The sequence below is a fragment of the Marmota marmota genome, unplaced genomic scaffold, assembly GCF_001458135.2.
Source record: "Marmota marmota marmota unplaced genomic scaffold, marMar, whole genome shotgun sequence".
NCBI lineage: Eukaryota > Metazoa > Chordata > Mammalia > Rodentia > Sciuridae > Marmota > Marmota marmota.
The window spans coordinates 29,169,640-29,187,930 of record NW_026000211.1 but is presented as its reverse complement, the minus strand read 5'-3'; the positions used below and the strand labels follow the sequence as shown (position 1 = coordinate 29,187,930).

Below are 18,291 nucleotides of genomic sequence, written 5' to 3'. Positions count from 1 at the left end.
TCATAATTTTTTTATGAAATTTCTGAGATTGGAAAATTCCAGATTGCTATTTCAAATATATTTCAAAATGGTTTTGTAAGCAAGGAAATGTCTATTTTTTTTCCTTTGTTCCTTTCTAAAAGCACAATGTAAATAACTGGCTTGTGGAGTACATGGTATTTACAAAAATCAGAGTGATCTGTTTTGCCAAATTAGAAAGTAATTAATCAATCCACTTGGTTTTGGTCATGTAAAATAATTTACCAGTCAAGATAATCAGTATTATTGATGACACTGTTATTTCATTCCTGGAAAGATTATCTCTCAAATTGGAATAATTAGGGGAAAAAGATTTCACTGAGAACAAGGCATGCCTTTAAAATATATAAACAAAAGATACAAAATGCCATCTCTACAATCCTTTCAATTTATTCATGGGTCTCATGTTTGTGTATATCTTCATTGTTCTTGCTCATGCAAAATAAAAACTACTCAGATAAATGCTAATAGACCATGTGAAAGAATACTAAACATTTATAACGTTAAAATGTGGTGTTATAAATGTTGTGTATCTGAAATTTTACTGAAGATTGCAATGAATAAAGTTATTCATTTCAAGAGAGAAATTAGTTCTGAAATATTGTATTGTGCTGGGAATGCATTCATTGGCAATGAACATCTAATTTTTTCTCATTTTATGGTCACATAAGTTAGAAAGGGGGCATTCCCTTTCCCGTGTTTAACCACTCCAAGAGTTGCATATTAGATCTTCTGACTCTTATGGTGAGTAATCTCCCAGGTGACTTGCCTTTGGCAGGTTGTCAACAAAGCTTGAACCTGAATTTTTCTACATACTCAGCTGTTACTAAAATAAGCAGAAGAAAGAGTGCTAGTCATTCCTACAAGACCAAGCAAAATAAAGGCAAGAGTGTGAGGAAGAGCATAAACTTGTAAACTTTCTGAGAATAAACACTTCCCATGAGGTCACTGAGGGCAGAACTTCTCATCTGAATATTGAAGACTGAACAGCTTATCTTTGACCCTGAGAATGAACTTTGACAATAGCATGTCAGTCTCATTTCTGTATAGAAAAAAAATATTAGGGAGAAATAACAGAATAAGGAACAAAAATTGAACAAAATCTAATATTGAGTGAATATAAATCTAGGACCAACAGCTGGAAAATATAAAGAGGCTGAAAAAGAAATTTTTTTCACAACAAGGAACTCAGAAAGAAGAAAGCCTGCCCCAGACGTCCAAGGAAGTGATAGATGACAACATGTGCTGATATTTCAGGGGTCTTTAGTGAGCAGATGGGAAGGTGACCCAGATGATGGGAGTCTGTGAACTGATTTTTTTCCCAGTGACTAATAATTGCCTGAAAGGTTAAGGTAACGAGGGGTGTGATTTTTTTTTTCTCTCTGAATAAATATTGAGAACAAAACTACTCATTGAAATGATATTTATTTTAAGTTTTATTTATAATGCATATTTTTCTTAGTTTTTAAATTTCAAGTTTATCTGAACATGCATATGTAACACTGCTAAATAGGAAACAGCTTTCTCATGGTGCTGCTCCCTGACTGATGTCTGTCACTCTTCTGGGGCTGTGGTGGCATTTGAAGGATGTATTGCAGAGGTATATTATATTTCCTAAAATCTGTGACCTCCAACCCATAGTTATGAACCTTGAGAGGACTTTTAACCATGCTTCTGTATTTTATTATGTTTACCATTGCTGAGCTTAACAAAAATATGCAGGATACCAGTTAAATAGAAAGTTCAGAGAAACAATGAATCCTTTTTTAGTATCATTATTTCCTAGTGAAAAGTTCTTGGTTTTGTATCTGAAATTCAAATATCACTGGATGTCTGACCTGGTAACCAATGTCCTTCAGCTGAGCATTTGACCTTACAAGGACATCAAAAAGAAATTTCTTAAGTCTGTTGATCTACATGGTCTATAACCACTCTTTCTTCTTTTACTTCTAATGCAAGGAAAGACATACCTATTGTCCTTGCCATGGCCAAGGTTTCCCCTTTGGTCTCACTCTCCTCTACCTTCTTTGTGTGAACTTAAATAATGGATCCTTTCAGTTTTCTGTATCTTTGACTTCTCTCTTTTTGAGCTCAAGTTTCTTCTAAATTAAAAGCAAAAGCAAAAACAAAACAAAACAGAAAGACTCCCAAGTTCATCTCTCTCTTCACTTCCTAAACTCTCTCTTTCCTTATTCACCTCCTAAGTTTGCATATGCCTTCTAGGTCATTTTGCTCCTGCCCTCTCTTGGCTCCTTTCCTCTCTTTGGGCCATTAAGTGCTGCCATTCTGCAGGGTTCTGCTCTCATCTTCTCAGTTATGGAATTTGCATGGGGGATCTTCACCCCCACTGCCTCAGTACTCAAGACTCCTCGGTCTTCCTCTAATATTGAGCTATCTCTTTGGATCTTTAGTTCCTTATATGCAATTGCCAACTACCAAATATCTCTTTCTGGATATTTGTTTTGTACTTCAACCTCTCATGCCCCAAGTTGAACTTATCTTTTCCTTTTAAATCAGCTTCTCAAGCAGAATTTTCTCTCAATAGTAAATGATACTATAGCCTGCCTAGTTTTCTAAAACTCAGAAACCTGAGAGCAGATTTGTATATGATTTACCATCAAGTCCTGCTTCATTTACTTTCAAAATATTATTCTGAAAGTCCATGAATCCCTTTCTATTCTCACAGCCACTGCCCCTTTTCCCCGAGACACAGCCATAGATTTCTGACTGGCTCTGGTTTTCTCTCTTCTGACTTCAGACTTGCCCCAGCCAATTTGTTTTCTAGCAGCAACCTGATTGGCCTTGCAAAATGCAAAACTGAGATTGTCATTCTTTGGCTTAAAAGTCTGCAGAAACTTTCTCCTGGTCTTTAGAAGAAAGTCCAAACTCCTAACTGTGGTTGATAGGTGCTCTGTGATTGGCTGCAGCTCCTCCCCCATCTGCTAATCCTTCATGTAGGGTGTCTCCTTCACCTCTGTGTTGTAGGTATCACATCTTTTAGCTGAAGCAGGCTATCCCTTCTCCCCTTTTCTTTGTTGACTTACTCCTACTTCTCCTTTGGATTTTTCCCTAGTTATTACTTCCTCAGAGAAACTTGCTTTGTTCCACTAAATGTGTTCCTTTAGCTTTGTTCATGGATTTTTTTTAAAAAACATTCATCTGCTTAATTGTTTTACCAACTAAAATATGACTGAATAAAAGATGGGACCATTCTAGTTTTTCCACTGCATTGTCAGCTTCTAGGAAATTCCCTTCACACAAAGCAAGTTCTCAATGAATCATTGTTCAATAAATGAATGAAAGAATAAATCAATTCATGGATTTGAGGACAGTGGTAAGAATGTCCATTTTTAAGCACAATTCTCTTAAGGCTTAGGCCTGTTACCCCAAAGTTATCTAAATTAATTTTTACAAATGCTAATTGTATTTTTAAAAGCATGATCTTGTTGCTCCTGAGAAGTCTTCTGCTATGAACATATTGAGCTTTAGGAAATCTTTCTCTCCATTTTCCTACACCCATTTAAAGTTATTGCAACTTGTAAGAGTTCAAAAAAATACTTTTTAAAAATCAAGTTTTATTTTGGTTTTTCTCAAGAATCTTTCTTAATAAAAATGAGAATATGCATATAATATATAAAAGCTCTTGTATAATATTAAAAAGTCCATCTTCAAATTCACTCTTTAACCCAAGTTAGAGCTGGAACATTACCAGAAAATATCACTTACCTTTGTCATTTTCCTCTTTTAAAGAAGAGGAATTCAGATGGAATTCAGAATTCCTTATTGGTTTTACAGTATATTACCCAGTTCTCACTGTTGTCTGTGCAGTCTCCTCTCTGAGACCTCACTAACTTGAAAGCCATTTCAGAAGTTGTGTTTGAGTAAGGCAAGAATTATCCTGAGTGTGGCAGAGGACATAAATAAGTATCTTTTATGACTCCTGTGTTCAAAGAGTGTTTATTCTACAAGGATAAGAGAATGAACGCATGTGAAACTTGAGAAAAATTGAATATTAAATATGTGACATTCACTAGAAGGGCTATAGAAGTTCCAAGAAAGAAAAGATCATTGTGGACCATGATAGCTTGGAAAAGCTTCATGGAGGAGGATAAAAATGAGGTGACTGTGGAAGCAAATCTAAGAATGAGCATTTGGAAGTAAAAAAAAGAAAGACATTTAGGAGGAGGAGGATTTGCATTTGAGGGTGATATAGTTGAGTGCTACTGGTTTTGTTTTTGTTTTTCTTTGTCCTGCTCACAATTCTTTTTCACTCCAGGTACTGATATTGCTCTTTTTACTGTTGAAATGTCATTTCCTCAACTCATAAAATGCTGGAGGGATTGCAGATAGTTGCATATTAAATCTAGTTTTCTTGCCCAAGGACTTGACCCAAGCAAAATGCTCCATGCCCCTGGTGAGTGAGTAAGACCTAGGGTTGGCTGATTATATTCCATCTCTCACATTTTATGTTAAAATACTTGAAGAGATCATTTCTCTTTTCTGTTAGGCCACACTGATAAGATATAATCCTGACACTTCCTCTGTCCACACTCTCTCTTTCCTCTTCTGTATAGAGAAAGCTTGTCTGTAATAGAAGAAAATAACAACACACAGGAGAGAGAACCACATTTTTTTTTTTAACTTTCTGGAGTCTCTGAAGTCATCTGCACACCTGGCTTTAGTATTCCTGTGGTTAACACATACCTTTCTTGCTTAAGCTCATTTGAATTGGTTTCAGTCAATTTTAACCTGGTAGGAAAGTCCAGACCAAAACAGGTAGCAGGGCTAATGGGTGGATGTGGGGAGAGATGAAAACGTGTAGGGATGAGCCAGAATGGAACAATAGGGATGAGAAAGGAGGCACAGATCAGAGGCAACCTCTGGAACATTTGACAGGACTTTGTTGGAATTCCACATCCAAGGTAGAAGGAATGAGAGTCAAAACTGAAAATTCAGGAAATGTGTGGACTCACTGATAGAAATGGGGGTAGTTGGGATGAGGAAGTGGGTTTAAATGGAAGCAACAGTCAAACCATGACAACTGAGTTCCTGGTAAACATGCGTCCATCAGCCTCTGGCTTCAGTGACATGATGCCCACTATGCTGGAATGACACTGTGAAGTACAGCAGAGTGACCTATTTGTGCTTTGTGCCAGCAGTCCAGGGAACATGCTAGAAATCTATGGACATCCATAATGTAGCTTTCCAAAGTTCCCCTTTGGTTCCTTTTCCTTCCCACCCAAAACAAGGGGAGAATTTGTAGCCCAGACAGTGGTTTTCAAGGTGTGGTCCTTGCATCTAAAGCATTAGTATCACCTGGGAACATTTTAGAAATGCAAATTCATGGGCCCAACCACAGAGTAAGGGAAAGTCCAAGGGTGACCAGTGATCTGTATTTTTACTAGTCTTCCATTCAGGTTTCAGAACCACTGTAGTAGAGTATCCTTAAAGATTGGTTCCAAAGGGGGTGGGGTAATCGAACACAATGCTATGATTTCACATAGTAAGCATGAATCCTATAGAAAAAACACATTTTCCTTATGTATATTTATTAAAAAACAATATGTTGAACATGTGCTATCTGCTAGATATTGTTCCAGATACTTTGGATATGGAAGTGGGTGAATCTGACACAGTTAATCACAAAACACTGATATTTAGCAATTAAAAATGATGGAAATGACAGCCAAGGGGATTGACTGTTAGGAGGTCAGGCATGTGTCCCAAAAGAAATGACATTTAAACTGAGAAAGAATGATGAAGAATTAGTCTGGTGAGAGTCAGAGACAATGCAATGCCAATCTCGGTCATGAAAGGAAGAGACCAGCACTGATAGGTCACGGATAATGACGTGTGTTGGGGCTGAAGTGGCAGACCCGACAGAGAGATCAGGGGGGGACTTGAAAATCATGAAAGATTTTGCCCGTGCCACTGAGGGCAACTTAGAGGTCTTAAAAAAATTCAGTGAGGGGCTAAGATGTTCTTATTCATGTTTTCTTTTGTAATATATATATATTTTTTTTCTGTAAAAAGGGCAAAATTTTCCCACTGTGCACAACTGTGGGTACGACAGCATGGTGATTTACATTCCTTCCATGTTACAATTGGCTGATAGAAACGCTATGTCTCAATAAGGCCCTGATGAGGGTGTGAAAGAGGATATAGTGTCCATGTGAGGACTAAATGCCAGGAACAGAAAAGGAGGAAGGGCTTCCAAGCTGCTTCTGCTTTGTGGTTGTGGCTGATCCCGTCCTGCTCATGCATGTCTGAAGCACAGGAGTGCCAGTTCACAGGAGATTGCTGCTCTGTCACTGTCATCTACCTCTCTGGGCACCCTGGTGCATAGGCTCTATCTGCTTGGAGCCTTCACTCATATATGATCTTTTGTAGAGATAACTCACTTTTCCGGACATTGCTGTCACCTCTTTGAGAATAATTACCATGGCCTTTATATCTCCCCTGGCCTTGAGAAGCTTTCTGTGTTTAATATCTATTTCCCTGTGTTAATACATCACGTTAGCATATGCAGTTACACATAAGCAGTGGTTTGTTGTGATGCTGTGTATTATTCACTGATGATTGAAAAATTATTCATACCCGGCTCTGCCTGCTGTCCTGCACTTCAGTATTATGTCTCATATTGTCTGCTGGACAGCTGACACCAGAATGTCACTACATCTACGGACAGCCTGCCTATAATTGAACTCATAATGTCTTTCTCAAGTCAACTGACCCCTGACCTCTCCTGCCTGTGCCAATAACATCAGCATTTCCTGTCTCCCAACTCCCAACGTTTGGAGTCACCTTTGACTCCTTTGTCTTATGCTCTCACCAAATCTAGTCACTAAGATCATTCCTATTCATTTGGTGGAATGCCAGTATGCCGTTTGTTCTTCTCTTTCGCTATCCATGAACAGGCATCCTGCTCAACTCACAGTGGGATACTTCTTCCACAGCTCCTCCTAAATCGAGGCTCCTCTATCAGCACACTCAAGGACAAGGATGGTGGCCCTCTCTATGTGACACTCCATCAGCCTGTTTTATTTAGCAAAGGCTTTTCTGTATTATTTTTAGTAGTAGTACCTTTTTATTCCTTAGAGGCATACTATGCAGAACCGTGTTGAAGATGGAGTCTGATTGAAGATGGACTAAGAGAGGGCCCCTGACCTGCCCTCAGCTTTTAAAGCAAAAACTTGGAACTTAAGAGTTTATTGAGTTCGTTTGGAAACAGAGTTATAGAAGCAACAACTCAGAATGAGTCAATATTTTCTTCAAAATGTCTTTAAAAAAAACATTCGTTGTTATCAATCTATGTGAATCTTCTAACCCAGCCACACAAATTCATAAAATAAAAAAAATCTTAAATGCACAGTCAGTCCCCAATCCCTATCTGAGCTAATAATATATTCCCTGACTGTAGTAACTGGAGCACCATCCAGGAAATGTCGCCAGTCAAAATTCTACTTTTCTCAGCCCTAATCCCATCCCTTCCTAAGGGATTTCTAAATCATTCCAGTTCTGGAGAGTTTTCTTTCTTCAGATTCCTATAATAGTTGTCTTCTTACATTCACTCTGTGCTACCTTAAACTTTTGTCTTTTCAGGTGTCCACTCAATTTCTCCCACTTAGAAAATAGGCTGCTTAAAGGAAAAAAAAAATCAAGTCTTTTGCCAGTTTTTATCCTCAGCATTCGGTATAATATGCTGCCCACAGCATTTGCTTAGATGGTGTATTTTGGTGCTAATCCACAGTAGGAAATAATAGCAATAGCCCACTGATCTCACTTTCATTTAGTTAAGTATCCTGTCTGTGGAAACGTTCCTCCAGAGTAGAATTCATGTTAGGAGAGCCAGTCACCGTGACTTTAATTGTTAGCATTACTTTTTTTCTCCAATTATCCTTAAGTTGAAAGCTAGCTTCTTTGGCTGTCTTACTAAATAACGCTGGAAGTAGATTTGGGAAATGACAACAGATGGTTGCAAGTGAGGAGCTCTTAGTTTAGACCACAAATGATGTTTAGCCTATCCCTTAAATGTTCAGGAAAGGCATGCATAAGTCATATTTAAAAGATTGTAGGAAACTTGCATTAATACATAAGTCAAATGGTGTCACTTTACTTTTAAATGCCTTTTAAACCCCCCAACATGGCCCTGTGTAGCCCATCCCATCCCACTTCTCCATCCTTATTTCCCTGTCTGCTCCCCCTCCCTCGCCACACCCAGACCACAAAAGCAGGTTTTCAGTTCCCTGCACTCAGGCTCCTTCCCTCCTCCTGGCATGCTCTGCCTGGATGGCCTTCCTGCTTCTTTCCTTGATCAAGTCTGTTGTATGTGGAGCTTTGGTCAGCTTGTCACTTCCTTAGAAGAATTCCTCTCTGATCTCCCAGAATAGGTTGAGCTTCTGTGCTCCCAGATTCTTATCATGACTGAAATATAATAACTATGAAATAATTTGTTTCGTGTCTGGGTTCTCCATGAGACTATAAGCTCTATCATGTCAGAAACTATCCAAATATGCACTGTATTTTCAGTGCCTAGAGGAAAGCTGGATGCATAATAAATGCTTGAATTAATGAACGAACATTTTATGAATAACTATCTTATAGAACTTTCAGAGAAACTCTAATGTTATTCACATCTAGAAATTAATTTTTCTTGCTCCCCTTCCCCAAATGGTCATGGATAGCTTTCTCTCATTCATGTGATTCACATGCAACACACACACACACACACACACACACACACACGTTTTATAAAGTAACTTCAGTTTTATGAGAATAAAGTCAAACAGACATGCTTTATACAGCAAAATCTGCACTTGCTCACAAATAGGAATCCAGTTTAAATGATTGAATATAATTTTAACTTTTTTTAAGTACCTCATTTATGCCTACTATCATGGATATCCTTATACTTCTTTTTGATGTTGTGTTATTTTGAAAATGTGTGCATTGGTTAAAAAGTACAAGAAAGCAGTATCAGAGCTATTAAATGTCCAAAAGTTGACATATTTTAGTGTGTGATTATCAGCAAAGTTAATGTGTTCTCATTTCTTAAAGGCTCTAGTAACCCCACTGAAATGTCCATGAACCGTTTCTCTGTCCTTTCAGTCTTGAGTGACCCTGCTGAGTCAGGCAATTGGAGAACAAATTAGAGCCCACTGCACAGGAGATTTTTCTGATGCAAAAAAAATCTGACCTTAAAGAACTTAAGCTGTGAATAGCTTTCTGTCAGGATGCTAACAGTTCACCAGATTCTCATGGAATGATCTAAGGTTCCACACACTTCTCACTCACTTGTTCTCCATTATTTTAGTCTTAAGTGGAATGGGCACAAGCCTCAAGTGCTTTGGTAATCCCTTTTCTAGGATAGGTGATTATTCAACTATAAGAAATGGAAGAAGAAACCTAATTCGCTTTCGAACGCCCAGATACTTTTGCATTCTTCTTCACATACCCAGCTTTTCTCATGTTATCATCTTATAGCCTATCAGACAAATAACAGCATGAATAAATGCCACATTTTGAGGGTTGGTCACACACAAACACACACCCAACTCACAGCAGGAAGAAATCTACTAGGAAGACATCAAGTCTATCTCTATAGCAACTGACCTGCACACTGCTAAGTGATCATCGTAGGTGGCTGGAGGATTCTGAACAGCGTTATTCACCTGGAGCCCTGTATTGTCCATGGACTGGCTGCCTCCCTTAACTGCCAGTATTTCAGTGCTGGAATCCATTTCTGAAAATCCTTTCTTGATTGTTTCATTTTGCCTAAGACTGTGCAAGAGCTGAGAATCCCTGTGGTGGTATCTAACTTTGTTTCTCTCATGGTTCCTTGAGGGTCTCTTGATCTCAAAGGATCCTTCTTGGTACCTTATGACTTTTCCTTTGCAGAGGTTTAAAGAGCAACTCTCACATTCCTTTGGCTCCTGCTGTTTCTCACCTTTGGATCCCAGATCGACAAGCTCAATTCCATTAGGAGTGGAAGACGCAGCCGAGTTTCCACAGGGCTTATTATTATTTCTCCTTCTTCGTGACAGTCTGAACTTAACCTGGGCTCTCTTTTTTGTCTGAATCCAATGATTCTCATCTGTGGAAGATGAGTCTGAAGAATCTGTGTAAAGTTCTCTCCATCTGGGGCTTGAGATCTGGAGGTGGAAGTCATTTTCCCCCCCTTTTATTTGTTCTTCTGCATGCTTGTATCTCTCGGAGGCCCTTCTCCTCCTCTTAGGCTTCTGTTTTACTGGTTTCTTACCACACTCCTTCCTAGCAGGACCCAGCACCATGACAGGGGTGCATTGCTCAAATGCATCTTCTGACATGTCATGTAAGATGGAAGATCTGGACAAAGCAGCAGGCCAAGGATGGGAGATGGGAATGGAGAGGAAAGTGATGGAAAGACAGAGGGAAAGAAAAAGAATGATGAAAATGATAGCATGGCCAGAAGCTGGTAAATAAAGATCAAAAGGAGAAAATGAACTAGAGGGGAGAGGCGAACTAGAGGAAAATAAATTGTCCATGGACCATGGAAAGCAGAAGCAAGAGCTACACATTCTCATACTATAAAACAAAAACACAAAACACCGGTCTAAGCAGTATTGAATAGGATTATTTGCTCAGCACTTACCTGCAAATGTCTTGAGTGGATGGACAGACAGACAACCTTGACTGGCTCCTGGGAGCTGCCCCTGTCGTTGGGCTGCTGGCCTGGAGAAACAAGTTAGATAATTTGGCATCTTGATTAAGGTAATACATGGTCGATATCTTGCTTTTTTTCCACATATTTAAAAAATTACAACAAACGTGGCTGCCAGTCATGTTGCTCACAGTGCAGCTCACAGAATGCAGGAAGTTAGAGGCTCTTTTGCAAAAGTAAAACTCATTTTGAGGAACTTGGAACAGCTGATTTGCTGTACCACTCTGCTGTTGCTTCACACCATAGAGGAAGATGATTCCACAAGTTTCTATTCTATTTACTATAATCATTTGAGTGGACTAGCTCAATTTGCCTGGGAAACAAATAGGTAACAATGGGAGAGCCCATGAACCAAGGGAGTAAAATGCTATTATGTGATAAAGGTGATAATAATCTGGGGAGCTGAAATAATCAAATAGCCATGAGATTGCTACATACTGCCTTGAGTTAACACTGAGGCCCCATGAGACAATATATTTGAAAACACTTTGTAATATTTAAAAGCCTGTGGTTGACACAATTATCATTTCATCAGTGGAACTAATAAAATCATTCCATTGCAACAGTATTGACCTTTCATATGTTTTTAACCCTGTGACATATTGAGCTTGAGAATGAGAGCCTGAAATAATTCAGGTCATTATCACAAAGTTGAATACATTTCACTACATTTTCTACCTTTGAAATACAGCATTCTCTTTATTTGACTTCTTTAAGCTATTGTTTTTAACACAGAAGATGAAGATAAATGGAAAGCAAGAGTGTACTGGTAATTTACCCTGTGCATTGTGTTGTTTTCTGTTGTGGTGTTATCTACCATTTCTAATTCTTACAATAACTTCACAATGAGAAATAATAAATTATAGTTTTTAGTAAATATTTATGCCAGTCATTATTTTAAGCCATTTCCACATATTCAATTAATATAGTAAAGGCATGTAGTAAATACTGTAATTATTTGGGTATTGTAGTTGAGGAAACTGAGAAATTAGGGCAGATTTTCACTCGTAGGTGGTGGAGCAGAGATTTGGATCAGGAATCTGATTCTGCCATCTGTTCTCTTATCCAGCAGGATAGCTTCTCCCCCTCCACACATGAGGAAACCAAGTGAGTTACCAGTCTAGATTCAGGCCTATCTGACTGCATAGATGAGATAAACAGCTAAGTCACCAGGACAGTAAGAATAAGAGTAAAAAGATTAGCCCAAATTTCACAGAAGCTCTAAAAATTCTCACATTAGAAATATGGGAATCATCTCATGCTGAGAATTGTGGGATCCAGAGAGAAAGAGAAATTAATTCTTACTCAAGACATTAGAAAAACATGGGAAGAGGAGGCCCAGTAGGCTGAATATCAGTCCTTCAAAGATGTCCACATCCTGATCTCTGGACCTTGTAGACAAGTTTCCATACATGGCAAGAAGGACTTTACATATGTAGTTAAGAATTTTGAAATGGGGAATTTATCCTGAGCTATCCTGGTAGGCTCAATGTAATCATGAGGATCCTAATAAAAAGGAGGCAATGGAATTAGGTCAGATGGAAAAAACAGATGATAGAGGAGTAGAGGTCAGAGAGAAGGAAATATGCCACATGGATGATGGCTTGAAGGGAAAGGGACAGGGCCTGGAGTGAAGGACTGCAAATGGTCTGTGGATACTGGGAAAAGTTAGAAAAGAGTCCTCCCCTTGAGCCTGAAGAAGGAATCCAGCCCTGCAGACACCTTCATTTTAGCCCCATGGAGCCCATGTTTGGCTTCCAACCTCCAGAACTCTAAGATAATAAATTTTTGTTGTTCACAATCAGCAAGTCTGCAGCCATACATTACACAGTTATTGGAAAGTAATATAGGGTGAGACACTTCAGCTAATCTTCAAAGGCAAACCAGACAAGACTCAAAACCACAAATAACACCATATTTCTCTGGCATTCAGAAACCTCTCACAAATCAATAAAGAAAGGCCAATTGATCTCATAGAAAAATGAGTGAAACACACAGATAGGTAGTTCACAGAAAAGGAAATACAAAGGATCAAAATGCATATGTAAAAAGATGTCCAATTTTAAATAAGTAAACATATGCAAATTTAGTTAATAATGGGTATCCACTTCCATTTAGCAAATGAGCACATTCAAAAAAGATTGCTAATACCCACCTAGTGTCACTGAGGTGTGGAAACCAAATCATTGTCATATATTGTTGAAGTAATTGTAAGTTTTCACTTACTTGGAGGACAATTTGGTAAACATTTTGGTAGGAGGGACTGGGGATTGAATCTAGGGGCACTTAACCACTGAGCCACATCTCCAGCCCTTTTTTTATATTTTATTTAGAGACAGAGTCTCACTGAGTTGTTTAGGGCCTCACTAAATTGTTTCACAGGGCTTTGAATTTGTAATCCTCCTGCCTCAGTTTCCCGAGTCACTGGAATTACAGGCATGCACCACTGTGCCCGGCTGTAGAATATATGTTTAAGAGAAAAATTAAGTTTCAAAATTGCATACAGTGTGATCTTATTAGGGGAAATAGTGTTTTATTGATGTCTTTGCATATGACACAAAAAGCTTGGAGGTGTTCACAGCCAATCATTGAGAGTAATTATCTTTATGACTTAGGATTACAGAAAGTCTTCAGTTTTCAAATTATCTGTTTCTATATCTAATCTTAATAATAGGAGGTTCATTTTAAAAATCATGTTTAGAATGTTGTAAATGGTGGCTATTAATATCAGGAATAAAGATTTGTGTTTGTCTCCAGTGATTACTTAACCTCTTTGAGCTCCACATCACCTTTCAACTAAATACAGAATAGTAACACATGCTCGAAAGGATTGGTAAGATGATAACATGAATTTGTGGGTCTGTGTTGTAGAATGTTTTAGGGTTGTAACAGCACATTAAGCTTGAAATATTAAAATTCTTTTTATGCATTCCTCATAAATCATGGACATGGACACGTGGACTCAATGGTATTTCCCTGAGGGAAAGACATGTGACAGCCTTAGGTCAGTGACTCTCAATCCTGGCTAAACAATAAAATTGCTGGGAAGTTTAAAAAATATCTTTCCCTGAGCCTGATTCTAGAATCTTTTAGGACTGGGATCTGGACACACAACCTAGACATCACTATTCTTAAAAACTGCCGTAGTTACTATGATGTGCTTCCAGAATTATGAACTTCTGGCTTTAGTCAAAAGAGAGACAGCTTTGCTTTTAAAATTTCACATTAGATGTTTTTCTGAGACTCCAGTGAGATAATATTGAATGTTTGATTTTTTTTTTGAAAGAGAGAATTTGGGAATATTCTCATTCTTGGATCTCATTTTCATATAGCCAGAAGAGATCCTGGAATTCTAGACACAGCTTTACTGTAACCCTAGTCTAAGGAGAGAGAAGGAATGACCCAGGGAAAATTCTAGTGTGCAGGAAGTAAAATCACAGTCTTTCTGCTGAAGAGCAAGACCGGGGAAAAAGAACAAGGGGTGAATCCCACTATCTCTATCGCCCATTTATCCACCGTGGGTTGAACCTAGGCTGAGAAGAGAGGCAGGGGTAGGGCAGGGTATGTGGAAGACTCATCAGGATATTCCTGGGGGAAGCCAAAGCACAGCCTTGCTCTTCAAGCCTGTTCCTTTCAGTTCAGCTTTTCAGCCAGCAGGAGCAGTGCCTCTTGTGCACCTTTGTGGGAAGGTACAAGGGACAGAAGAGGATAGACAGGAGGTCTGCCTTTTCTCATCCTGAGGGGGCGGGAGAGTGAGGAAATCCAGACATCATCAGTGCTTTCTTGGGTATGTGAAAGATAGCTGCAACTGCTCACCGGGAAGAGGACGTAGGGTCCACCAGAGTAAAGTGAATGTGACTTGCTAACAGTGGGACACAGGGAAGACTGCCCAGTCAAGAAGCCTGGCATTGCCTGTGAAAGCTGAAATAGGTGGGAGGCCAGAGCCTTGCTCAACTGTATTTGGAAAGTTGGCCACCAGCTCCCAGGCCAGGAGCACTTTACAACAGATCTGGTAAATCCAGAGGACAGAATCTGCACAGAGGCCCCTGCTCCGTGTGTACTCAGGAAATGGAAAGGGCAGGGTGAGAAATGCTGCAAAACTGAATGCAATTAAGCTCTGAAGCCATAGTGACTGGAGTCATTTTTATTTTTCTCTTTTTAAATTAAACATTTCCCATATCAGCAATAATGGAAGTTCAAGAAAAAAAAATACTAAATGCCAAAGGCAGGGTGGCATTCATAAAAATCCCTGCACCATGATCTGAGGACAACATCTAGATATAGAGGAAAATGATTTTGAAGTGAAATCTAAAATCCTATGGAATAAAAGTGGTATATGCAGGAAAAAGTGGAAGAGAATGGCAAAGCAAGTCATCAGAATGCCCCTTTTGACACACCAAGGTTTGGAAGGAGTTGAACATGGTTTCAAAAGGGGAAAATCAATTTTTGGCAATTCTCACCATTAGGAGAGTGGCTTGGAGCAGGGCTAGGTTCTTCAGCAGGTTAAAAAAATAAGGTACAACTAATAATGGGGAATCGAGCTGGCCTGGAGAGGTCCCAGAGAGCTAGTAGATGGCGCTATGTTGGTGTGCAGAGAACAAACTCAGCCTGGATATTTTTCCTGTTGAAACCCAGCATTGAAAAGTGAGATAGAATAATTATTGTCAGCAGGGAAGGCATGGCAGAAAATTTAGTTTGAAACACCCGACCATGTCACCTCCTGTTTTTCAACAGAAACAGGTATTTGCTTCTATTAATATAAACCAGGTCCAAGATAAGCTTTGTCGATAGTTCAGATTGAACCATAGTGGCCAGAAAATCATAAGACTAGTTCTGAGAGCAAGGATTGTCTTCCTGGGTAATGATGAGGGAACATTCTGTGAAATAGAAGAGGTTGGTTCATAGCACCTAGGCTGCCTAGTAACACATAGACTTCCTGGGAGCTAGATTGAGAGACAGAAGATACCCAGGTATCCAGGGTCACATCCTTTCAGTACACTTCTCATGACACCTGAGGTTCTAGTGAAGAGTTCCTTAAGCATGCTAGCCAACCTCACAGTGACAGTGCCCCACCTTAGGTGAATGTCACTTGGTTTATACTTATTCTGGGTTTTCTTGTGTTTTTGTTCAAGCTTGAAAGGGAGTTAACACCTCTAAGAAAACCCTTAATAAAAGTGGACACTATGAGCTTGTGGCCAAGTGACCCATTTTATTGTTCCTCAGGTGGAAAATTCTGAAGCCATCTTGGATATTTCTCTGGAGCCCCATGGGAATCAGTCTTCCATTACTAACTTCAAAATGCAGTTGAAAAATTCACTCCCCTCCCATCCTTATCTCATCCTTCTGTATGTTACCATTTATGATTCCTGGGAAACTTTTCAAACACACCAGTTGCACCAAAATCCTTGATACAGGTACTGCTTTGAGTGAAACCAAAATCGACAGAAAATTGACACCACAAGTTGTGCTAGAAAGCAGACTGACATGGTAGAATTTAGGAGCTGGATCATACTCATGGTTAGACATAACAAGGCACTCTCGGCTGGTATGGATGGAGTGGTGATGGTGCCAAGTGAGCCATAGCATCACAATTCCTGGGTTGTACAAAGTTTAGGTGGTGAAAAGGGTGCAGTGGCTCTAGTCTGGGTATAAACTACAAGGCCAGTGGTGTTTATAAGGCTATGCACTTGTTAACTGTTCTAAGGCTTGTCAACTGCCTTGGATATACTATGAAAGAGAACAAGTTCTACCAAGCCAAATATCAACCCAGGGCACTCTGTGAAAGCCTATGTACTAGTGTGCCCCAGAGTGTAAAGGTGCAATCCCTACACAGTCCTCAATTGAAGGAAGGCAGAAGGTGGAGGATAAACACACCAGCTCACTGCTTGGATACAGCCTTGACATTTCTTAGGAGATCCTGCTGATCCCTGTTGCCACTTCAGTGAGGCCCCTATCCTTCCATTGGCTTCTTCTATTTTTCTGTCTCACTGCTCCTTTTCCCTTCATTCTTTCTGCCAAGGAAACATTTTCCAAACAAACTACTTGCACAAGTACTTGTTCTAGGCTCTACTTTTGGTAGAACATAAACTCAGAGACTGGACAATCAGGAGGAGCTGTATTATCGGTGGGTACTGGGTCCATGAGTCCATGGGACAGAGTTTGAGTTACATACTTGGAGGATAAATCAGTTGATGATTGCCACTGCACCTGCTGGCCTTGGGGTATCTCCCATGCTCAGGTTGTAGCTCTGGTGTTTGATCTAAGTCTGACTGCAAGCACATCAAATATCAGATCTCGGCCCCTCCCTCAACTTGATGAAGTTAATTATTGAGACAGGAAGATATTCTCACAGTTCTCACTGCCTTCCATTTTTCTCCTTTTGACCCGTGTTTTTCAGGAATTTGAAACTTCCCTCCCTAAAGTACAACCCAAATAATTTTTTTTTCATTTCCCGAAAGGGCTTCAATAATTCATCACTACCTGATAAATTAAATACATACATCCAGTTTGGGATTTTAGGCTTCTGTGTTCTGAATTCCATTCATTTTTCTGGTTTTGACTTCATCTATTTCTTTTAATTCTGGGATCCCAGCAAGAATTATCTCATTTGCTATTCCTAAACATTCCCCTACTTTTGTTTCCATGACTTTACAGAGAAGAGCAAGAATTAGCCTTGCAATTTCCCTCGAGGGCCAGTTAATTTTCCCAACCTTATGTATACCCATTTTCTGAACTCCAAGAACCCTTTTAACTTCTCATATGGTATTAATCTTGCTGTAGCATTTAGTGCATCATCTGTGTCCTTGTCTAACCACTTCCAAACTGCCACACAGCTCTATAGCTAATCTTTTTTTTTTTTTCTTCACTATAGAACAGAGCAAAAGAGGCCACGTCTTGCTCATTCTGGAAATCTTCATGGGGTCTTGTGTATAGTGGGTAGTTAATAAAGAGTTGTGGGGTAGAATGGATTTTGGTAATAGTTGAACTGAGTTGAATTGACCTTGGTAAATCCTGTCCTGATTGCAGTAGAGATAGAGATGACAATCACACCACAGTGAACAAAGAAGAAAGGGTTCCAGTCTATTCTACAGCACAGCCAATTCTGCCCTGTAACAGAATAAATGAAGTGAAGCCAAAGTTTCATTTAAGTCTTGAGACCCTTTCCTCAGACTTTGGAGTCAAGAAGCCTAACAAATGAATGCTCACCTTCTATTTCCTTCTAAAGATATGGATTTCTATTTAGGGAATGACATAATTATATTATGTAGAGAAGAACATGTCTTTTTAACAATTTGGAAACAGGCAGGGCCTGTTTAAAGAGAAAACGTGGTAATTGAGGATAAAAATGAATTAAAATCTTTTAAATGCATGGCCCTATTCAGCAGCAATGTATTGTTTTAATTCGCTAGTTGGTACATTATGAGAGCTTGGTAATTTGTTCATCCCTTTAATAGGTACAAGATTGAAATGGGGCTGGGGAGGGGAAAATAACAATTGGCTGGATGAGCAGAATAATATGTTCTTTGAAATGAAGCATTCTTTGTAATGGATGTTTATTTCAGATGATTACATTG

The 18,291-nt window shown here is 39.2% G+C and overlaps 1 protein-coding gene across 11 annotated transcripts in view; it reads right to left on the bottom strand.

The window, feature by feature from the left end:
• The window catches only part of Marchf1 (membrane associated ring-CH-type finger 1), a 732,725-nt gene that overhangs the window by 70,296 nt on the left and 644,138 nt on the right, over nt 1-18,291 (bottom strand). For 8 of the 11 annotated variants that reach the window (XM_048791729.1, XM_048791736.1, XM_048791735.1 and 5 more), the window contains 2 exons: nt 10,649-10,728; nt 9,631-10,362 (listed from right to left, as the gene is read on the bottom strand). In XM_048791729.1, the coding sequence (XP_048647686.1) occupies nt 9,631-10,362; nt 10,649-10,728 (812 nt within the window). Of the gene's footprint in view, nt 1-9,630; nt 10,363-10,648; nt 10,891-18,291 lie in introns of those variants that run through there. The other 3 variants (XM_048791738.1, XM_048791739.1, XM_015486252.2) reach the window with 2 other exon arrangements.